Raw genomic sequence first — 24,334 nt, forward strand, 5'->3', positions numbered from 1 at the left:
CCTCATGCATGCTCCCCTCCTGCCTGTCAGGCACCAGCCGAGATCCCGGAGGCATTTGCTGACTGTACCGCTATAATACCTCTCGGACGTGATAAGTAAAGTGTACACGGTGACATAGTGTCTAGCAAGAAAACCCCCAAGTCACACACGGGCGTAGCGTTAGCAGGCTAAATAGCTAGCTCGCTAGCGCCAAATGCTAGGTACTTAACCTAAGCTAACTAACGTTAGCTACGGCAGCGGCGGTAGCTGGCTGATGTTAGCAGCGGGTTCTTTGTCATAAAACAACTGGAACAGAGGTCCTCTGCACAAAACAGTCCTCTAGACACTAAAAAGATTCAGTTCAGAGCAGCTGCCACGTGTTTAAAACACATTTCCGCCAGATGTTTGACAAGACACGCTGTCATTGCCAGTAACAAGTCAATGCCACCTTGAGTGGCTGCCAAGTCCGTTTCAGCTGTATGCTTTTAATTCTGCCAGCTCCGGGAAAAGTTCAGAGATGTTGAAATAGTGCATTCTTTACCTCATACCTTTTGTTAGACATCTGTGCGCCCACTCACGACTGTTTGCTATTTGGTGGGAGTTAAATATTTTAGGCCCTCTGCAGACCTTGCTGAAGACTTGTCTCAACATTAGTGTTTGTGAGGTGTAATTTTCCCTCTTCGTGTCAAGAACGGCCTCCTCTTTCTCCCAAAGAATTTCCTGTCTAGTCCTGTCTGATCTAGCAGACTGAGGAGCTTGGGCCAGAGCTGTGGCCAGAGCTGTGAGTCAGTAGTACATAAGTTACACAGTGTGTGAGAGCTGGGTAATATTCATATATATATGAATATCACATTTTTTGCTCCCTTAGCTCAAATTGAACAGTCAGATAGATTCAGCAGACGTTCTCATTTAACTGTGTTGTGGCCTGTAAGACGAGGAAAATATCATTACCCAAATCTGAGGTGATGTCCTCGTTAATCTGAGCAGACAGTCTTTTGCCTCTGTGCAACACTGTCTTATTTCTCACAGTGCTGGCCTGAGCCGGTCACATGCTCCAGCTTACCCCTGGATGAGGGACACTCCTGTGCTGCTGCTGTGAGCAGCCTGATGAACCAGTGCTTGTCCATCAGACAGACAAATTAGTAATGGAGCTTTATTATTGCAAGTCACTGTCTGTTATGTAATGGTAGATGGTTGAACTGGTCATCAGCTTGGGCTTTAGCGCTCTGTGAGCTGGTAGAAAATAGTCTTGCATCACTTTGTTGTGCTCCAGAAACGACTCTAGCACTGCTAGTAGTGTTAAGTTAGTTGTGTACTGAGCACGTGTGTGTGTCTGCTTGCGTGTTTCAGCCTGCAGAAACACTGTGGCATGCCTCCTTCTCTGAGCTCTGTTATCTCATGCACTAATCCTTTTGCACTGCACGCACACGCCCATTTGAAGATGACTGATAAAGTTTTTCCAATGGCCCTGGACTTGGTTTTCCAAAAAATTGGTCACAGTGTCAGTTTGCTCCCCTGTAGTTCTTATCCAGCTGACCCCCCCCCCCCCCCCCCCCGCTTGCTCTGCAGAGCTGTAGCTCCTCGTCAAGCATTCAGCTGACTTGCATGTGCTGTGTACTACCCATAGAGCTCTGCAGGGAATACCAACCTACTACCTTCTATCTCTTAAGTTGCAGTTATTTGATGGTGTGTGCAAAGAGCAATATGCATGTTTATGCTTTTGTAGTTGTCCCTCTCTTTGTTATTCCAGAAGAGAGGTATTAACTTGGCAGTGGCCCTGCTGCTATCTCCTATCCTTTGACTGGTTTAACCTGGGTTTACATAGGCTCGCATGACCATCAGCACCAGATGTTGGGAAGAAATAGCCATCACTTACTACATTACTAGGTTATACAGCTGCTTTGAAGTAGGACTCAGGGTGCCAGCATGCTATCGGCCCATGCCGTGCAGTCTTTCAGAGCTATGGCCAGGGGGGACAAGAGCTGGAGAGCCGTCACACTTTGGTCTCATGACTGTATGAAGTGACTTTGCTTCTGTGTGCAGCCTTCCAGGAATCTTATCTGAAGGCTATAATGAACTCTCTCCCTCCATTTAACATTCTTTTTATAGGCCTACATCTCAGAACAACTACTCTAAGATGTGGCAAGAATTGCAAATTGATGAGGCCTGTCTGTGTTAAAACGACTCATAGTGTGTGATATATTCTCTTTGAATGAAGCCAATATAAATGTCTATTTTGATTCTGCTTTGACTCTGTCAAAAGGATAGTAATCACACTATTTAATATCCGGAATTTAACATGTTTTACAGGCAGTACTAGCCAGAGCTGTAAACTTGAGACTTGGATTTGAGCCACACTTAGATCACCAAAATCAGGACTTGATATCTGACTTGGACTTGCCTTTGTATTGGTCTCAAATGACTTGAAAAATGCTTAAACAGCTGTGACACCAGCATTTTTGTTGCTATCACTGTGTTTTTCTGTGTCACTGATTGTACGACTGCAACTGTCAATTAACGCCGATGACTTCCTCGATTAATTGTTTGGTTGATAAAATGTCTGAAAATAATGAAGAAATTCCATCAGATTATACCCAAAGTGACATCGTCAAATGTCTTGTTTTGTCTGACCAACAGTCAAAAACCAAAAGATGTACTCAATGTACTGTCATATAAAACTAGCAAATATTCACATTTTAAAAACTACAACCAGAGAATTCCTGGCCATTTTTGTTTGAAAAATTGTGTACAACTGCAGTTCCCCTGTGATGCAACTTAATGCAAAGAGAAACCGCAGTGAGGAATTAAGGTTATGGCATGAAAGCACTCATGAGGAGCCTTTTGCTCACTGTACCGTGGAGGATGCCCCATTTCTGTTTCCATGCTTATAACTATAGCCATATACCAAGAGTTCAGTGGTAATTATTGTTATACAAATCTTTAATACCAATCAAATAGTCAGAAAGGTGAGACACTTGGACAAGTTCATACTTTTTTTTCCTGATAAATTTATCTATTCAAACAGAAACCTTATTTCTGTCTTGTCTCACAAAAAATAGGAAACCCTTTGATACCAATTTCTCAGAATTAATGATGAAAAAATAAAACAGCAAAAATGTATTTTGTTCTTTTTGTTGGTTCTCTGAGAACCACTTTTCTCTTTGGCTACTTATCACACTAAAGTGCTGACCCCGTAGCCTCCGCTCTTTCTAATGGAAATGGAATTGCCAAGCCAGATGTTATCTCACTGCATGTTACGTCAGGCAGGACCAGGGGAATGATGGGTTGGCCAGTCAGCCTCGTTACAATGTTGGGAAAAAGGAGGAGGGGGAAGGAAGAGCTCCGCTGGCAAGTTTCAAGAGTTCAGTGTGTGTGTGTGTGTGTGTGTGTGTGTGTGTGTGTGTGTGTGTGTGTGTGTTGGGAGATGATATGAGGAAAATAAGCGACAGCATGTGATCAAATTTGTGTCTCTCCATACGAACACATTCGCTCCCACAAGCGCATATAGGGGCAGATGAACATGACCACACACGCACCATAAACAAAAGTCACAGCATCCTACACAGTTGAACCCAGAGAGATAGAAAGGTGCCGGGTTAGATTTCCTACAGGAACAGAGTAATCATAAACCGTGGAGCTCAGAGAAAGAAGCCAGAGAGGAAGAGGGAGGGAGCGAGGAAGTGGGAGAGCGAGAGGTTGTGTTTTTGGCAGGGGCTCTAAAGTGCTCAAGTCTTTTGTTGCCTGACATTTTCAGGTACCATGGTTACAAGGTTAGCAGTCCGGCTTGATCCGCCTCATTAACTCTTTGTTAGGTCAAGACGACACCAGCGCTTTTATCGAAATGATTATTCTACAGCGTGGCACAGAGACCTCCCTTAAGGTGTAGGGTGTGTCTCACCCCTGTCACTAGTTCAGCAGACAGTGAATCATTATTCGGTGAGTCAGATTTCAGGCACTGATTAGGTCGCTAATTCAGTAACCAAAGGGGCACTTTAGAGTCAATGAGCTGCAGCTCATAAGATGTATTGCTAGATTAGATAAGAAGCTAGCATTGGCATTGAATAGTATTGCTATCAATGCTCTGGTCAAAAAAACGCCCATTAACATCTGACTTTTGTCTTCAGTATGAAAGGGTACAATCGGCATTCACAACCGGGTTAAATGACACAGTAGTCACGTGTATTTATCGGCCCCAGCTCGAACAGGCAGTGAAGTGTAAACATTACACTCGGGCGCACGTACTAATTTTTGCCCCTTTTGTGGCGCATTTCTTCCAACTGTTTTCTCTATCTTCGGATAACTAGAAATGTGTCATCTACAAAATTATTAAAATTATTCAACCTCCACTGCAAATCATGTTTATTGTCAATATTTACAGACTTTCAGCTGTTTGCAATGAACTTGTCCAACAAAAGCAATTAAAATAGCTCAACACAACAAATTCTTTAAGTGGGTTCCCCAAATTCAGCTAAAATGCAATTTACAGTGGGGAGAACAAGTATTTGATACACTGCTGATTTTGCAGGTTTGGTAGGTCTGTAATTTTTATCATAGGTACACTTCAACTGTGACGGAATCTAAAACAAAAATCCAGAAAATTACATTGTATGATTTTTAAATAATTAATTTGCATTTTATTGCATGACATAAGTATTTGATACATCAGAAAAGCAGAATTTAATGTTTGGTACAGAAACCTTTGTTTGCAATTACAGAGATCATACATTTCCTGTAGTTCTTGACCAGGTTTGCACACACTGCAGCAGGGATTTTGGCCCACTCCTCCATACAGACCTTCTCCAGATCCTTCAGGTTTCGGGGCTGTCGCTGGGCAATACGGACTTTCAGCTCACTCCAAAGATTTTCTATTGGGTTCAGGTCTGGAGACTGGCTAGGCCACTCCAGGACCTTGAGATGCGTCTTACGGAGCCACTCCTTAGTTGCCTTGGCTGTGTGTTTCGGGTCGTTGTCATGCTGGAAGACCCAGCTACGACCCATCTTCAATGCTCTTACTGAGGTAAGGAGGTTGTTGGCCAAGATCTCGCGATACATGTCCCCATCCATCCTCCTCTCAATACGGTGCAATCGTCCTGTCCCCTTTGCAGAAAAGCATCCCCAAAGAATGATGTTTCCACCTCCATGCTTCGCGGTTGGGATGGTGTTCTTGGGGTTGTACTCATCCTTCTTCTTCCTCCAAACACGGCAAGTGGAGTTTAGACCATAAAGCTCTATTTTTGTCTCATCAGACCACATGACCTTCTCCCATTCCTCCTCTGGATCATCCAGATGGTCATTGGCAAACTTCAGATGGGCCTGGACATGTGCTGGCTTGAGCAGGGGGACCTTGCGTGTGCTGCAGGATTTTAATCCATGACGACGTTGTGTGTTACTAATGGTTTTCTTTGAGACTGTGGTCCCAGCTCTCTTCAGATCATTGACCAGGTCTTGCCGTGTAGTTCTGGGCTGATCCCTCATCTTCCTCATAATCATTGATGCCCCACGAGGTGAGATCTTGCATGGAGCCCCAGACCGAGGGAGATTCACCTTCATCTTGAACTTCTTCCATTTTCTAATAATTGCTCCAACAGTTGTTGCCTTCTCACCAAGCTGCTTGCCTATTGTCCTGTAGCCCATCCCAGCCTTGTGCAGGTCTACAATTTTATCCCTGATGTCCTTACGCAGCTCTTTGGTCTTGGCCATTGTGGAGAGGTTGGAGTCTGTTTGTTTGAGTCTGTGGACAGGTGTCTTTTATACAGGTAACCAGTTCAAACGGGTACAGTTAATACAGGTAATGAATGGAGAACAGGAGGGCTTCTTAAAGAAGAACTAACAGGTCTGTGAGAGCCGGAATTCTTACTGGTTGGTAGGTGATCAAATACTCATGTCATGCAATAAAATACAAATTAATTATTTAAAAATCATACAATGTGATTTTCTAGATATTTGTTTTAGATTCTGTCTCTAACAGTTGAAGTGTACATATGATAAAAATTACAGACCTCTACATGCAAAATCAGCAGTGTATCAAATACTTGTTCTCCCCACTGTATATTGACTTCTCCAGTCTCAAAAGTATTCAACCCCTTCATGGCAAGCATCTTTAGTACTTAGTAGAGCACCCTTTTGCTGTCAGGACCTGCTGCAAACAAGATGCATAGCCAGACACCAGCTTCTGGGAATGTTCCATGAGCAATGGCCTCCAGTTCAGTAATGTTCCTGGGGTTGGGACGACTTTTGCAACCAAGCCTTGGTGGAATTTGAGGTATTCTTAGGATCTTTCTTTTAGAAGGTCCAATGCCGCACAAGCTTCAGCTGTCTCACAGACAGCACAACAATTTCTCCTAGGATATCCTCCAACTTCAATGAATCCATCTTAACTTCCATACGCTGCTGGTTAGCAGTGTCAGAGGATGCAAAGCAGCCCAAGAGCATCACCGAGCCACGGCCATGCTTAACTTTGGGCAGTGTTCTTATCAGTATATGCTTCATTCTTCTTCCTCCAGACATACCGCTGATCTATCGTGCCAAAAAGTCCAGTTTTGTTTTCCAAAACTTCTGCGGCTTATTTATATAATTTCAGCATACTGAAGCGGACTTATCTTGTGCCTTTAGGTCAGTAGTGCTGTACGTCTTGGAGTTCTGGGATGGAAACCATCTGCGTTCAACGTACCTTACTGCACTCACTGCAACGTCAACGGTGCCTGTTGCCACCAAGTTTTCAGCTGCCTGACATCATCCCCAACACGACAATGGGCTAACCAGCTTCACTTTTCCAGTAGCTGGTAAACAAGCCCCCAAGGGGTCTTTTGGCTGCAGCCTTTATTCACTGACAAACTGTAACATACACTGTACACATTTACTGCTTAACTTCCCTGTTCACGGTTTCTTCTTCTCTGCTGCATTAACATGCCGCTCGCTCTCTTTATCTCACCCACACTCTCACTACACACACAGAAAGGATGGACTCTTTCGCGACTGCAGGTGGAGGGGATAACTTAAAAGGACTGGCAAACAAGAAAAGCGCCTCTGTTTTGGTAGTATTTTGGGTTGAGTCCCCCCCGAAAGGTGGGCCAGCCACATACAAAGCAGTGTGCACATCATTGCCGTCCAGCCAGCTGAACGTGTTCGCCGCGACAAGTGTCATCGGGTCCTTCAGCAAGAATGCATGGAACAAGGCGCTTATTCCCTATCTGTTCATTGTTCTTTGGGCATAAGTATTTTAACCCAGCAAGACTTGTCTAAGTAAGCTACATGCTATACATGCAACAGTCCTGTCATCAGCTTCCATCCAGTAAGCATTCCTCGTGACCTTGCTGGTATAAGTCAGCTGCTGCCAAAGGGCCATCTGGCGGTCAGGAAGAATGAGAAGGAACAACAGTTATGAATGTAACTGGTTCAATGAATTCTGGATGATCGCCAGAGTTGTCTGTCACTTTGAATCTGGGCAAGAAGATTCTGTAGGATCAGATTGCCTGATGATATTGGGGTTTTAAACTGGGGTGTGCACCCTACATCATTGCATGGCCACAGGTGACTTTATTGGTATAGCGACTCGACCTGTGCGCATCTATCCAGAATTCATAGAACCGGAGTTACATTCGTAACTTTCTTCATCTTCTCATCTAAGTCTCGATAAGAAAGAAAATTAGCATTGTGATGGAGTGCCATCACTACGGTTGAGTATGCGCTCTGACTGCCATACCAACGAGCCTGGCTCTTTGGTGGTAAAGTTGCATGTTTGGTACCCTGAGGACCTAGGTTCGAATCAGTTTGCCTGCTCTCTCCCTTCGCCACAAAAATAATGAGCTATTCCTTTTCAAAGGAGAGTGCAACATTAACTGTTTTTTAGAACCTCTGTATCACTTTTACAGCTATGCATGCGTACACAGCATTTCTTTTGTGGATTTAGGGATTATTATTAACCTTCCAGGTGAACTCACTTTTTTATCTCTAAATAAGTGGTTTTGATAATACAGCTAAATTGAAGGTTTGTCTCTGCACTGTGGCTAACTGATGGTTACTGGCAAATTGCAGCCAAAACATAAATCCATATTGAAATGGATAATTCCCACCTACAAAAAGCCTCACACACATCAGATCATCACCCAGGTCACAGTACCTTTACACTTTCAGACATGTCAACTGTTAGCAGGATAAGTATTCGGAAAAACAGTTATAAAATCAGCAGTAGGCGAACAAAATGGGGGAATAAAATGAGTGGCATCAACAATAAGCTTGATGCCACTGGTCGGCAGTATAGCTGTAGGTCTACGTAGCATTTAAAATACAACCTGTCTGAGACATTTGTGTTTGATGTTGTTATTTCCCAACTCATAAATGTCATCAGTGCTCCCACTGTTGTGACAAATGTTTATTCTATCAGGATTGCTTTATGTCATGTGTGGACACACCTAATGTGAGATGAGCCTCAGAACCACCGCCTTATGTAAATACTGTATGTGAACCCATGTTGTGAGTGCCATCATGTTACTTTAGTACACGGGGTTAACATTAGTTTGCTGCCTTCAGTCTGACCTGGATTTGAGTTTTGTTATGCTGTCCTCTTTGAAATGAGTTTAGTGTGGCCTGAGTTGTTGGGAGAGTTTCGTGTGTGTACGCCATGAATCACAGTTGGTGGTGTGTCTTTAGTAGACAACTAGGTATATATCATTGAAGCCTCTGCCCATCCACTAATCCCCTTCCATACCCCCGCCTCCCTTGTCTGCTTTCTCCCCAGCCGGAGTATAATATCTAGTTGGTCTCAGACACATTCATCTGCCCCCTGAGTGGCTTCTTGCAGATTAACAGTGGATGGAGTTTGTAGGCTGCAAACTCTCAAAGATCTCTCAGCTTTTTACCTAGGCTGGATCTGTTTGGTAACAGCATCGTTGTAGTCTCTGAGACCTATATTGAAACTTCTTCTGAGGGACAGAGAGCGGAAGAAGTATAGTGATTTGTTGGCGATGATCCAGTGCTCAGGGGAGGCTGTGGTGACTGTGGTTTGTCCGGGAGATGCATGAAGGAGCCTTGGTATGTTCCTGTACAAAGCCCTTAAACACAGAGATGAAGAGGAGGACATTCAGGTACACACTCAGTGGCTCGGTGTCATGGGTCAAGCGGCGGCATGACCTGTTTATTTAGACTTTTCAAAAAAAACGCCATTTTTTTTGTAGGTAGCATAGAACCTGAGGAAGTATGGCTGGGACTCTTGGCACCAGAGATATGTGCCTTTAGGGACAGATAATGATTGATTGATATTTAGACACTATTCCTTTATGCCAAGTCGTCTGTTTCAGTAGTGTCTATGTTTAACCATAGCAGAAAAGGACTTGCTGGTTCATAACATTCCTATCCCCAGTTATTGTAATACTATTGTTTGAGTTTCAGAAATAGTTGAAAGGCTTTGGTGTAAGCAGGTGACAGTTTTGCAGGTTTCCCTCTTTGTGCTTGGAAGGATTAATGGTGCTAATCGCTCATGGGTCCTTCTGAGCTGCACAGGGGGAACAGGAAGGCATGAGACATTAATTGAAAATTCCTGTGATGTAATTCCTTGTTTTAAAAGAATAGCGATACATACATACAAGATGAGATTATATTTTTTAGTTTATATTTTTGTTTATAACTATAGCTGCCTCCTGAACTGTAGTTGTCCTTATTTTATATAGCCTAGCAAATGTGTGTTTTTCATTTATTAAACCTTCTAATTGCTTTTGCCTGTAATATACTTGATCCTGGATTAAGGGGTTACAAGCTACCTTTTTAGGAGGTTGGGGTTTATTATTTTCAGAGAAAGTTGCCCTAACTGAATTATAACAGACAACTCCCCTCGTTTTAGTTATCCCCATGTTAATTTTCATGCATGCCTTGTTTTTGTGACTACTACAATGGATATAAAGCCAGCACTGTTTGTACAAACACTCAGTTACTATACAGAGAGGAGCACTGTTTTTTTAACATCCTCAGGGGGCAATTTGCTTAGCAGCTTGAATGTTTGAATGAAAAAACATAATAGAGCTGTAAAAACAAACATGGGGAACATCAGCTGCTGTCCACTGCTCACAACATGCAACTGTTTCTGTTTGTCCACAGTCCCAGAAACCCTGGATAGAAAGCACTTTCACCAAGAGGGAATGTGTGTACATACTTCCAGTGTCAAAGGACCCCCACAGGTATGTTCTTAGATGTACTGCAGTCTGCTTTGTGGTGATAGCCATGGAAACGGTGTAATTGTATGGTGTGTGTTAAAGTAGGCCCAAACCCTAACCACTACTCTCCAAAGAGTAAATGAGTCTGTTTCTACATAATTTTAATGTTTGTGTCTGTCACTATAATTACAGCGTTGAGAGGCAAGACCAGTGATGAACCTGTGTGTCACATCTTCTAGTCTTAGAGATAGGATGTTATTAATCTTTTAACAGTCTGATATTTAAAGAAGTTTGGATTTTAGCATTTGGGTGACTCATTAGATTCAGCGAAATCTGAATCCAGTTTAAACCTAATTTATTTCCTTGTATACTGTTTTTATTAAAATTTTCTGTGTGAATGTGAAGAACTGATGTGGATGTTCTTTTGTCAAATGTAGCAGGACTTTTCTGCAGACTTACTGGAATCTTACAAAGCAGTGTTAAAATTGAATGGAAGGCTTCTCATTGGCTTTGCGCTCATTCCCAATGTGCCATGTATGCATGAGAAGCACATAAGAAATAGCTCAATTAAAGGTAAAGCAGTTATGAAGAAATGTTAGATAACCAAGAATTGTACAAACAAAATGTTGATTTTTTTTTTTTTTTTTTTTTTGTAAGTAGTTGAAGTCTTTAAGTAGTTTCCCACAGTTACACATATTTACTATTTAACCGCTACCTTTTGTGTGTAAGCCATTTCTGTTTTTAGTTACACTTTCAAGAAGTTGGAATGGGTTATTATTTTCTCCATGTTTTCTTTTACATCAATTATTTGCCACTGGCTTTTCTCGACTAACTACAATACGTGCCACTGCTCGAAGATGATTCAGAGGTGTTAGTGAACATGGGGCCCATTTAACATTGGGCCAAAGGCCTACATGTGACTGCGATCAAAGTGAGAGTCCCCTTGGCAGGTTTCATATTGTTCTCTTGGTTAAAGGCCAATCTAACCGGGCTGCCTGCCCAGCTGACAGATAACCTTCCTTAATGTCCTCAAATGTCTAGTGAGAACGTCTTCTCGCTAGCAGAGATCAGACCATAAAAATTTTTCTTTGCAAATGTTCTTCATAATTAGGTGGTTCGTATATATTTAAATTTAAATTAATTGATTAATTGTGCGTTGCTGTGAAATTCCTTCCAGATGCCTTCCAGGATGCCAGATTTGCCAACAGCTAGTCCGGTAAGTTTCACTCATTCTTTACCTGACATGATTAGCCTGAGATAATTGATTTACACACACACACACACACACACACACACACACACACACACACACACACACACACACACACACACACACACACACACTATTACAGTGTAATTCCACTGAACAGCAACTCTCCTCAGGAAACTATTAGCTTCCAGGCTTTGTGTGTCAGGATGCACATTCTCGCTTAAGGTAATTAAAGGAGGAAAGAAAACAACACGGCTGGGTTGGTTAGTAGTTGTAGAAGGTCTATCAAACTTTGCCATCATGACTCTTTGTTAGGATAAAACTTGTCTTCAACTGACTTTAACATACACACACATTAGACAAGGAAGACACATGTGTGTGCTTTATTGTTTGTATTTTCCAGTCACATGTTTTACTTTTCACGTTACAAGAGAGAAGGCTTTTAGGATAACTTGTTTGGCTGGGGTCGGCTGGTGTGCAAGTGTCCCTTAATCCAATAGGTTGCGGGACCGAGTTGCTAACTTTAGCCTAAACTCTTATATAGTAGCATTCAGGACCTGCTCTTACACAGTGCAGAAATTCTACACAGTGGTTGTCCAGTTGTGAACATGGCTTTTTTAATATAACCTGTAAAACCACAAACATTAGTTAGCTAGTTGGCCTGTTAGCCAAGGTTAGCTGACAACTGTAGTTGGAGCAGATAAAGACTCTGTTCAATACATTCCTTATACTTTTTTGATTATGGAAAAGGAAAAAAAGTTTACTGCGTGTCTTAGATAAGAATATTAAACTATGAATTAAAAGTGATTCTGTTCACCCTCAAGGTGCTGCTGTGGGCGGCTAGTGCGGCAACATGTTGGCTTCACAGCCAGCTTGGCCTCGAAGTACTCGGACGTGAAGCTGGGTGAAAACCCCAACCTGTCCATGCCCGCGGCGGAGGAGTGGTCGGTGGAACAACACACAGAGGCGAGCCCCACTGACGCCTATGGTGTCGTCAACTTCCAGGGAGGGTCTCACTCGTACAGAGCCAAGGTAGGAGGGCAAATTCTTCTCTGCTGGAGGGTTTTTTCCTGTTAAAAGTGTCTTTGATATGGATGGTGGTAACATTGTCTCACAATATTTCAAGGTGTTTCCTTCATGTGGGGTTGTGTTTATGTCAATTACTTAAAAAGAAATCATGGATAACATTGTGGTGTTTGGTGTGCCATGGTTAATCAACCACTTCAAGCTTGAAATGGAAAAAAAAAGTACATTTTCAAGCAAAAACTCTAAACAGTTGTTGGTTTCAGCTTCTCAAATGTGAAGGCATGTTGCTTTTCTCTGCTTTTATGTGTTCATGTGACCATGCTTTTCTTGTCGGCAGTATGTGCGTTTGTCCCACGACTCACAGCCGGAGAGCATCCTGCGGCTGATGCTGAAGGAGTGGCATATGGAGCTTCCTAAGATTCTCATCTCTGTCCATGGAGGAGTTCAGAACTTTGAGCTGCACCCACGCATTAAGCAGGTGGTGGGCAAGGGCCTTATCAAAGCTGCAGTCACTACCGGGGCCTGGATTCTCACCGGAGGGGTCAATACAGGTATGTAGTCAGAGAGAGATTATTTTAATCATCGAGGATATCCCCCAACCCTGCTGGATGTGTTGTTCCCAAAAAAATTGAGAGTGTTTTATTTGAAGCCAGAGCATTTTACATTGTCACACAAGGACCCTACACATTATGGAATAACATCTGGATTTGTGTTTCAGACTATTGCCTCCATTGTGTTTTCTAAAATATAAAATCTACAATTACTAAAAAAAAAAATATATATATATATATGAGTGTTTTCATGCCATTCGGAGCAGCAGCCAAAATGTTTACCACTGTGTGAGAGAGTGCGGACCTGAGCGAGCTTGATGTCATCAAAAGCAAGGCAAGACCTGTTTAACTGAACGCACACTCTCCTACGCCTGCACGTCGCAGCCCACAGCTCTGCCCCAAGTGTCTTACGCTGCGTTCCTGTCAAGGTGGGAGGTCGGAATTTTCTAGTTGAAATTTACAACCTCTGAGCTTTCCAGGTGTACGACGCAAAACATAAACAAAACACATGGCAGACTGATGTTTCTTCTTGTGTACACACAATTGAACTCAGCATTGCCCCTAATGTTAATTAAAAAGACAGCCATTTTAATGAAAACGAGTGAAATAAATATGTTTCTCAGTAACTGTGTTCCTGTCTAGCTACATCAGTAGGTAATCCGTATATTTCTAATGTTTTACATTTTTTTGGCATTTGACGTTTTCCAGAATAACTTTTGTGAAGAGAAGATGACTTTCAGAGATTATTTACCAAACCAGCTACCAAATAAAAACATTGTGACATATTTTGAGATTAGTCTACATGCAGATCAGGTTTTACTATGATAGTATGTTTTATTTTAATTAAATACAGGCAAATATACTTTAAGTTGCATTTTAGTTGATGTTTTCCATGGGGGTTGTCGCTTCCATGGGGACTGAACGTGTGTAAACAAGAAACATCAGTTTCTCACGGTCAGCTATGTTTTTTTGTTTACGTTTGGCATCGTGCACCTGGGGCCTATACTACAAAGCAAGTTCAACATACCCAGGATATCTTTTTTTGTTATCTGGCTTCACTAACCCTAACAATCGCAATCACGCTAAATGGTCACACGATGCTGGTCATCTACTAACAACATCGTGTGACCGCAGCCCAGGGTTTCCTGATCCAGCCATGAGCGCGTTCACATCAAAGGGCGGTGTTTGCAGCTGGTGGCCAATGGCAAACATGGACAAGTCTACTGACAGCAGAGCGGTATTATTTTACAAATGGAGAGCAAACTATAATATTAGACAAATACGTAGAAGTTAAACACACAATCCAGACTAAAAGCAACATCGTTGCAGCTGCCAAATGAAGGAAGACAGAAAATTCTTGACTGTGTGAATGTTACAGGCTTATAATATCACTGCCCCATCATTAGGGCATGAGTAGATCTGACTAGAATTACATTTCTGTATTCCATTAAATTAATGTGTTGCTTAGATGTATTGTTATGACCATTTTAGCCTTATTCTTTCAGCTGTAGCGGCTGTGCATCATCTTTTCTACATCAAAGGTTGATTAAATGGCCCTAAATATGTGGTTGCTCCAAATCACTTTTGAGAAAAATCTGATTCATTTATTTAACACACTCAGAAATGTTCCAGACAATGTTCTTAATTAACTTCATAAAGCAACGAAACGAAAAATCCATTCATGCCAGTAAAAGTGCTAAAATAGTGGGTGAAAGACTGAATCTCAACCACGGCTTCAGATCCCAACATTTACTGAAAACTCACCCACATAACCTGCGCCCAGATAGTGGTGGGCGCTACATTATCAGTTTCCATAATATAAGAAACAAATGCATCATGAAGTTATAATAAACAAATTCATATTAAACTTAACTTGAATAATAAAATATATGCTCATAATATTTAGCCTAACATGTTAGATGCTTTGCAATGACGCTCTTCATCATTGTTTGAACGGAAAAACGAACAAGAGAGCAATAAATGTTTAGGTCATGGGAGAGTAATGGAATATCGCAGCGCACTTGTGAATGTTAAACTGCCCTCTGAGTGTAGTAAAGACTTTGTATTATTATTATTGGTGAATAGGTATGGCAGCTGAATTAACTCTTACTTTCTTCCCCTGCTCCCTTACAGATTCCCTGAATGAACATTCACTCAGACTTATATTGTACACAACCCTGCGTAAACACAGCCACCTTGTCAATCGCTGATGTAGCAGAAGTTGTAATACGGGGCTCTTAAGTGTGTCATTTGGCTGCGTGTCGCGGCCGAGGTGTGTCTGCAGCCACAGCGCGGCGTTAAGATGGTGTGGTCTGATCATAGTGTTTAAATCATTACTCACAGGGTCAATTACCCAGACCTGTGGTTACTTACTTAATGCCTCTCTGGCACCCTGGCCAGTTGGGATGGTCTCCTAGCTCACAAATTACTGCTGAATCCATGAGCTCCATTAGCTGAGGACTGTGGTTCACAAACAACCCCAGGACTAATGTGCTTGTTGTGGCATTTTGGTTGCAGAAGCTCAGGTGTTGTGGCTATTTCTTTTCCCATGCATGGTTAACGAGACCTACAGTATCTAGCACACTTATATGTAGCGGGGTCAGTTTTATTGTTTAAATGCCAGTCAGAATTTTAAGTGAAGTATGACGATGGTCAAGTAGCAATAACAAGAAATAATGAAATTTATTGATTGTTTAATGCATCCTTCCTAAAGGTGTGGCAAAGCATGTGGGAGATGCTCTCAAAGAGCACTGTTCAAGATCATCAAAGAAGATTTGCACTATCGGGATCGCACCCTGGGGAGTCATTGAAAACAGAAATGACCTCATTGGCAGAGACGTAAGATACAACTCTTACAAACTTGTAATTGCATGATTATCTTGAAAGATCTCTGTACTTTGATGCCCTAAGATAACATTTATATCTATTTAATGTTGAGTTTCATGGTCTCCCTGCAGATTATCGCTCCGTATCAGACGCTGCTGAACCCTCTAAGCAAACTAAACGTTCTCAACAATCTGCATTCACATTTCCTCCTGGTGGATGATGGGACGGTGGGCAAGTACGGCGCTGAGGTCAACCTGCGGCGGGAGCTAGAGAGGCACATCAACCTCCAAAGAATACATGCACGTAAGTAAAACTGGAAACTTTGCATCGTTTGGATTCCTGAGAAACAAGAGATTACACTTTAGATCTGCAAAAGCAGTCTGGAGATCTTCTGAGATAATGCAGTGACATTATTTGTCATGGAAAGCCAAAAGCATCCGCTTACTGATGTACTAGTCTACTCTTTGTTTAAATACCACACATGGCCCATTAAATTATTGAAATCCATAGTGTCCTATTAAAAAAAACAAAAAAAAACACTTCTGCGTTATGCTTTCTGTTTCTGTTAAAAATTGACCAATACTCAGAATATGAGGGCAATATCACCCATAGACTGGAACAACACTCGACTCAACGCCCATAGTTTGACTAGTCATGCTTCAATGACCATAGACAAGGACAATTAAAGATTATTTATTTATTTATTTATTTATTATTAATGAGTATAATCTAACGTGCCCTTGAGATTAAATGCACATACACACAGCAAATTAGCAACTCTATTTCAGCCTCTTTTCAAAGAACCGTTCCACCAAATGGGAAATAAAATGACCATCAATTTCCCAATTAAACCAAAAGCAATACAGTTTAGTAATTTATTCCTTTTTGACGTGTTGTACTGCCTGTAAAGAGAAACTGGACAGGTGTGCACTTGTTTGTTGTGGAAATCAAATAATAATTTGTATAGCTCTTTCACCAGTGAAACATTATGTAGGTTGGATTGAATCTACTTCAGGAAGTTGTGCTCGGGAAGTGCAACCAATAAAACCCAAGACTGATCACATGGAAACAAGTTGATTAGTGATTTGGCTGGCAGTTCATGTCATTAATTACTGTAAGACCTATATACCCTTCAGACAGGACTAAACCCCATGGTGTTATCATTATTAAGTCAGTGTGTCTTTGTCTACTGGAAACTAGGTGATAACATCGAGCCGGCCATTATCATCTCAACCTCTCACAAACTGTCACTTGGGTGGAGCTGTAGTGTGTGTGAATGACATTGTTGCTGGGGGGAATAATGTAACATAAACTTGAACTTTAAGGGCACTCTTCCTCTTCTTTCTTGTAGGAATTGGTCAGGGAGTTCCTGTTGTGGCCCTGATCTTTGAGGGGGGTCCCAATGTCATCCCGACTGTGCTGGAGTACCTTCAGGAGAGCCCTCCTGTGCCAGTGGTGGTGTGTGAGGGGACTGGTCGTGCTGCTGACATACTGGCCTACATCCACAAGCAGACCGAGGAAGGAGGGTAGGACACACAAAAACGCAAAGGGGGGGGGGGGGGGGGGGGGGGGGGATGAGTGCTGTCGTTTTTTGTGCCAAAGCTCAATCTTTCCAAATACTGTTTTAGTCAGTTAGTTATTTAACAGTATGTTAACGATTAAGCATGAGGTACCCTACAGAGATTTTAATAATATCAAGTGTTTCATTAAATATTTAGAGGTTAAAAATAGTTGGTAATGTTAGACGATTTGTAAAAAAAAAATAAAAAATGGCAGTAGTATGCTGTTGGTGATGAATCATTTACTGTGTTGTAGACACCAGTGTTTTCTTTTTTTTTTGTAATTCCTTTGATGGCAGCGTCGTTGGTGGCTCTCTACTATATCTGTCCCAGAAGGATTTTTAACAACCCAACAACCGCAGCCTAGTCTGTTATAAAAGAGCTGAAAGTAGTTGAACTTGTGACCGAGTGCAGTAAAACGCAATCTGCTGACGGACTTAATTAGCCAATGAAATTTGCACAATATCATTAACATTACTGCTGCAAAATGTTGTGAGACAGTCGCACACAATTTGTGTCTTCAGTGTCAATGTGTCCATGAACTTCAAATGTCCCTGATGTGGTGTACAAAAAATAAATAAAAAAAAGCATGCAATTAAAAAAGGTAACCAGGATTTTCCGAACCAGCTGAAAGCAGGTTCACAAAAGGTTGGGATTTATCAGAGGAAACATGCACAGATCCAGAGCAGTGGGGTTAAGATTAGGTCAGATTAAGTTTTATTTTCCCCTTGAAGGTTAGTTAACAGGAATATGGAGATAACAGTAATCGGCAAAAATAGTGCAGAAAATTACATAATTGAACAAATAAAGCATTTAAATTCACATGCCTAAGTATTAAAATGAATTCATATAAGCAATTCACAGGTGTGTAGGTGCCGTCTAATGCACTTATCACTACAGTAATCTCATACATTTTGCTAACATGGTTTTCCACCGGTGGCTCAATTTTAATGTGATCTTTAGAGATAAAAGCACTTCACCAGCTAAGAAGCATAGAACTTCAGATAAATGTGTCATTTGATCTGTGTGTTACTGCATCAGTTACTTTTGCGTTTACTGCTGCAGAGATAAATTAAAACACGTCACCCAAAGTGTACAGGGACAATGCAAAACATACACTTCTGTATTAAGGACAGAATGGGTTTTTAATGCTCTTATCGAGGCAAACTTAAGATTAATCAGCTAGAGTTCACTGTGTTGTTGCTGTGGGATATTTAGACAGGACATGTGCTGGAATCAGACCTATATTTTAAGTGTTTTGCAGTCATTTGGGTTTGAGAAGTGGGACTGTAACCGTGTCACTGTAATTCTTCTACAGCGGTCTTCCTGATGGAGTGGAGACTGACATCATCGCAACCATCAAGAAAACCTTTAACTTCAGCAAGAGCGATGCCATCCATCTCTTTCAGACTCTGATGGAGTGCATGAAGAGCAAAGAATTGGTACATGAACATTTTACATACGTTCATTTTTTTTATTCACATATTTTAATCGCGGTCACACTCTTCCTTCATCTTCAGTGTTCTGTTTATTTATTTATTTCCATTTCAATGACCGAGAGCAGGCATGAAATAAACTTGCAAACGTCAGTCATTTAATAAACTTTAATGAAAACCAAAATCTTCAGGTAAAGTAAGAGAAAATAGAGCAGCGTTCCAGTAAACTAACCAGTTTAAGCAACGCCACAGAGACCACTGAGAATTCCTCTGGTCTCTTACTGACCCATTAGTGACATCCGCTGATGGTCCCACTGTTTTTATGAATTAATATAGATACCACACATCACAAGCTCTTGAAACCTCTGCATAATGTTTGTGGGAACATGGTAATGAAGTGCTATCTTGTTTCTTGGAAAACAGATCACTGTGTTTCACATCAGCTCCGAGGAGCACCAGGACATTGATGTAGCCATTCTGAGAGCTCTACTCCAAGGTTAGTAGATGACTTATCTCTGAGCCTTGCCCCCCCCCCCCCCCACCAACTTCTTAAATAAAGGAACGGTAAAAGAGTAAAAGTCACATACTGTAAAGTTGATTCAGTCTATTCATATGCTGAGGTTGTTGGCATTGGGAGATTAAGATTTCAAGACTTTGTAATGTTTTCATTCTGAAAGAGAGATGCTTTGAGAACAGAGCCCCCCCACCCCCACCCCCCGGTGCCCTGCTCTTTGTGTTCCTGAGGAGATCATGTTGCTTGCATTCACAGGGCCTCCTCATTTGAACAGTGTCAGTCATTGAGCTGCATGTCCAGTCTTATTCCTCTTCATCTCCGCAGTCTGTTGGGAGAAAATGAATATGCTGAACATTCACCTGAGCAATTCTGTAGAGGGCCATATCTTCTAACAGTTTGTTCAAATGAAAAGAAGAGTGGTGTTGTACTATATTTAGGTGGGTGCAGCAAATCTGGAATAACAAGTTTGCAGACAGAAAAGATAAAACGGACTGTGACTGAAAATGACAGCTCAGGCAAATATTTTGTCGGCCTGAGGCGCAGTCATCTCAGTGAAACAGTCATTCAGCCTCAAAAGTGCCCTGGACTACAAAAGCTCCCAAGCCTGTTAAAGAATATTGAGTGCTGCTTAAAAATCCTTCTCTCTTCCACTATAATTCAAATCATTTAGCAGACTGGATATTAAATGGGAAGTCACTGGAAAAGCCATCACTGTTGTTAAAAGCTGAGGAATACATCAACTTTTTAAGCAGGCGGACTACCTGAAATGTCAAGTTGTTTGGAAGTCAATTTAGTGATTTTTAGTGAAATTAAATTCCCATTATCATTTTTTGCGACATCCACACAATCAAGTCTGTGTACAGTAATTATGATCATTTGATTCAGATGGCTCCTAGAGGACAATAAAGCAGATTACTGTAGAAGAGAGCAGTAGACTGAACTGGGATTTACTTTGTAGTCTAATCTGCTGTATTGCTGTATTAGTGTGTAATTGACTGTATTACTGCCCCTGCCCTGCTCTACTAACCCCCTCTAATCCTGCTAGCTGACTAATGGGAAATACACAGTTAATAAGGCTTTACTTGCCTGGGAGTTCATATCTGTTTGTTTGTGTGTACGTGTGTGCTTGCTCATGGCTCCATCTGTGTATTTCAGGTACAAACGCGTCAGCCTTTGATCAGCTGGTCCTGACTCTGGCCTGGGACCGGGTAGACATTGCCAAGAATCACGTGTTTGTGTACGGACAGCAGCTCCTGGTACGTCTGTGTGTTTGTTTTGTGTGTGGTTGTGTGTGTGTGTGAGCCGTAGCTTCCTGGGATGTTTGCTCAGCATTAGCTCCAAACCTTTGGAATTGCCCAGAATGACCCCAGAATCTCTACTGACCACAATCTGCAGTCTGGAGAGCCAGGGGACTGGATTCGGGCAGGCTGCCAAGAACTGCTTGTCTTGACTGTAACATGAACCCTATTACAGTTGTCTTCATAAGCTGCCCTCAGTACTTATGTTTATTTTACATCTTGGGGAAGCCTGGCATTTTGCTTGAACGAGAGGAGAGATAATATTTATTTGTTTTGTGTGTGTGTGTTTTTTGTAATTTGGCCATATATTTGGTCTTCTCCCTCATCATGTTTGTTTTATAAATAATGGTTTGCTTATCTTTGTTTGTGTGTATAGGTGAGCTCTCTGGAGCAAGCCATGCTAGATGCACTCGTGATGGACAGGGTGGATTTTGTCAAGTTGCTCATTGAAAACGGTGTGAGCATGCACCGTTTCCTGACAATCAGTCGGCTGGAGGAGCTCTACAACACGGTAACATTATGAAACATGCTCCGGCCACTGATTAAAATTAAAAAATATATATAATGTATGTGTGTATTTCTATCTTCTTATATTTTAGAAACAACCTACCAGCAACCCAACTCTCCTCCACCTGGTTAGAGATGTGAAACAGGTAGATTCAGCCTACTTCACATAATTTTTATCAGCTGCTATTAAACAGAATCTGTTCAATCTCATTCACCATTTTGTTTCTTGTGCCTTCTTGCAGAGTCATCTGCCTCCAAACTATAAGATCACTTTGATTGATGTGGGCCTGGTTATTGAGTACCTGATGGGCGGGACTTACAGGTGCAACTACACCAGGAAACGCTTCCGAATCATTTACAACAATCTTCATGGCAACAGTAGGGTGAGTTCGAACAGTTGCTGTTCCTTGAGTGTCTTTGTAGCAATGATCAAAACCTGTTGGGTTTTTTTGTGTTAATATTTGAAAGGTCTGTATGTGTTTTAACTTTATTTTAGTGATGCACTGCACATACTGGAGTTGAAACCTGGCATGTTGTGTGGATGTAGTATAAAAAAACAACTACAGTAATATTTCATGCATTGTACTCTTGATGTTAGGCCTGAAACTTTTATTGAATGTTTTGTGAAATGTAATCAAAGTCAGTGGAAATGTTTTCATGTTCTGCACAGAGGTCGGAGCGCCACACAGCAGGTTCTGGTACTCATTTGAGGAAAAGTCACGAGACTTTTAGCATGCAGGCTGACAAGAAGGAGAAGACGAGGCACAACCACTTCATCAAAACAGCACAGCCGTACAAACCTAAGGTAAACTCAAGCAATGACCGTTAAATTGGGAAACATAGACTGTCTCCCTACAACCCTCTAACTGCTCCTTCCCTCCCCTCCTAGCTTGAGTCCACCACTGAGCAGAACAAAAAGAGAAGCAAAGAAGAGATCGTGGACATAGACGACCCAGAGACACGGCGGTTTCCCTACCCTTTCAATGAGCTGCTGGTGTGGGCTGTGCTGATGAAGAGGCAGAAAATGTCGCTGTTCTTTTGGCAGCACGGCGAGGAGAACATGGCAAAGGCACTGGTGGCCTGTAAGCTTTGCCGATCTATGGGCTACGAGGCCAAGAAGAGCGACGTGGTGGATGACACCTCAGAGGAGCTCAAGGAGTACTCAAAGTACGTTTCTCTGTGGCTCAGACGGATGTCCGATACAGTTCTCACATTTCTTTATGAAGGTAAACAAATTAACCGAGTCAACTGTGCTGATGTATTTCAGTGATTTTGGGACGTTAGCCGTGGATCTGCTGGAGCAGTCGTTCAGGCAGGACGAGACCATGGCCATGAAGCTGCTGACCTATGAGCTGAAGAACTGGAGCAACTCCACCTGTTTGAAGTTGGCTGTCTCCTCCCACCTACGGCCCTTTGTGGCACATACCTGCACCCAGATGCTGCTGTCAGACATGTGGATGGGGAGGCTGAACATGCGCAAGAACTCCTGGTACAAGGTTCATGTTCCATTTTGATTTTATTTTTGGTAACAAACGGGAAGCCGGAGTAATATTATTATAATAATAATAATTATTATTATTATTATAATATATGTGCTGGAATCTGTGCTGAAAAATAGTTTTCAGTGGCTGCTGAGGTTCGAGAGTGTGTATTATTGTACAGCTTAATCCAAATATGATACTATTCCGTAATAGTTTTTGTGTTTGGTGAAGTTATGGTAACAGGTGCCGTGTTCCTGGGGCTTCAACAAAGGTCTGCTTTCATATCTAATCCCAATGTCAGTTTAAGTACTTGTTAAGATATAAAATGCCACTTAGTTGGATGATTCATGGTGATACGAGGAATCAACAGGTCATCTTTGGGGAATGCTCTGGTTTATCTCAGGTGACTCAAGCGTTTCCTGAATTTTATGTTAAAACCCATTTACAATCAGAACTATCTGCACCATTCTTTAGTTTTTTGTTAATGTCAAATTAAATAGTTATTGTGCTACTGAAAAAATATATATATTCTAACATTTTCCCTAAATTTAAGTTGTATTTAAAATTGTTCTTTTTTTGCATCAGTGTGGGAACTTTGATAACTTGGCGTGCATTATGCTGTTTTTGGTATCTTCAAGAAATATTTAAATTAGTGAAAAGCCACTAAACTGGGACAATGTAGTGTGCTGTATATGTGCAGTTAGCACCATAATTGTAATTCCAGGGTTAAAGGTTAGATGTGCACTTAGGCAATAAAACACTTGTCATTACTGTGTGCAATTAAAATGACTTTCTTAACAAATATAGCATCATCCACCCACATGTGTGCATTTGTCTGTAGGTGATTCTGAGTATTTTGGTGCCTCCTGCCATACTACTGTTGGAGTACAAATCCAAAGCCGAGATGGCTCACATCCCTCAGAGTCAGGACGACCACCAGATGACCATGGAGGACAGCGAACACAACTTCCAGAACATAGCTGAAGACATCCAAATGGTTTGATTTACTCACTCCTTTTGTTTTTGTATTTTTATCCAGTGATTTGTTTTTCCTTTTCTTCCTTTTTCCCCTTTGTCTATTGTCCTAGCATCAAAGCAGTCCTCCAGTCCTACAATAAAATAAATAATTGAAAACTTCATGCCCAAAAGATGTCCATAGTCCATAGTTTAGGCTGTGTTAAAGGGTTAATGAACTGTGTGCATGTTGTAAGTCTATTGTGTAATAAGAAGAGTAACAAGTCAGATATTCACATAAAAAGTGCTATTTTGGGCTTAAATTCCTTAAGTGTTACTTTTAACTCATGTCATTTATGTGCTTATTTTATATCACTCACATTGTCTTCTTTACTCTGCTTTCTCTCTCTTTCTCTCATTTTCTCTCCACATTGTGGCCTGCTGTTGTCTTATTTGGGCCTTTTTTTAAATCCTCTCTGCAGGATGTGTTCAAAGAGGCCAGATCCCACGACCATGTGGAGGCGAAGAATGACATGGAGACACACATTCGCTCCAGAAAGCTGCCCATAACCAGAAAAATATATGCCTTCTACCACGCTCCCATTGTCAAGTTCTGGTCCAACACGGTAGGGAGATTACAGGAAGAGAACACACACACACACACACACGCATACCGTACAGTCATCTAGCTTTCAGTCAACCATCAATTTTTTGGTGGTTTGTCTGGGTAGGATTCTGGGTAACAGGACCTACAAAGAGAGGGTGTTGCCCAGGAGCAGTAGCTTGTTTACGTTTTTGCTCTGAAAAGAAGATTTTCACCAGACACCCTGCAGAGATACAGATGTCTT

General features: G+C 41.7%; 1 protein-coding gene across 2 annotated transcripts in view; it reads left to right on the plus strand.

The window, feature by feature from the left end:
• Positions 1-24,334, plus strand: part of trpm7 (transient receptor potential cation channel, subfamily M, member 7) — a 50,923-nt gene that overhangs the window by 313 nt on the left and 26,276 nt on the right. The window contains exons 2-19 of one of the 2 annotated variants that reach the window (XM_046032111.1): positions 10,069-10,148; positions 11,302-11,340; positions 12,159-12,366; positions 12,698-12,911; positions 15,625-15,749; positions 15,869-16,040; positions 17,089-17,263; positions 18,615-18,738; positions 19,156-19,228; positions 20,402-20,502; positions 20,921-21,055; positions 21,144-21,197; positions 21,294-21,434; positions 21,722-21,856; positions 21,941-22,218; positions 22,319-22,547; positions 23,374-23,529; positions 23,969-24,112. In XM_046032111.1, coding sequence (XP_045888067.1) covers positions 10,069-10,148; positions 11,302-11,340; positions 12,159-12,366; positions 12,698-12,911; positions 15,625-15,749; positions 15,869-16,040; positions 17,089-17,263; positions 18,615-18,738; positions 19,156-19,228; positions 20,402-20,502; positions 20,921-21,055; positions 21,144-21,197; positions 21,294-21,434; positions 21,722-21,856; positions 21,941-22,218; positions 22,319-22,547; positions 23,374-23,529; positions 23,969-24,112 — 2,583 coding nt within the window. Of the gene's footprint in view, positions 1-10,068; positions 10,149-11,301; positions 11,341-12,158; positions 12,367-12,697; positions 12,912-15,624; positions 15,750-15,868; positions 16,041-17,088; positions 17,264-18,614; positions 18,739-19,155; positions 19,229-20,401; positions 20,503-20,920; positions 21,056-21,143; positions 21,198-21,293; positions 21,435-21,721; positions 21,857-21,940; positions 22,219-22,318; positions 22,548-23,373; positions 23,530-23,968; positions 24,113-24,334 lie in introns of those variants that run through there. The other variant, XM_046032112.1, reaches the window with a different exon arrangement.

Source organism: Micropterus dolomieu, linkage group LG20, assembly GCF_021292245.1.
Source record: "Micropterus dolomieu isolate WLL.071019.BEF.003 ecotype Adirondacks linkage group LG20, ASM2129224v1, whole genome shotgun sequence".
NCBI classification, from domain to species: Eukaryota; Metazoa; Chordata; class Actinopteri; order Centrarchiformes; family Centrarchidae; genus Micropterus; species Micropterus dolomieu.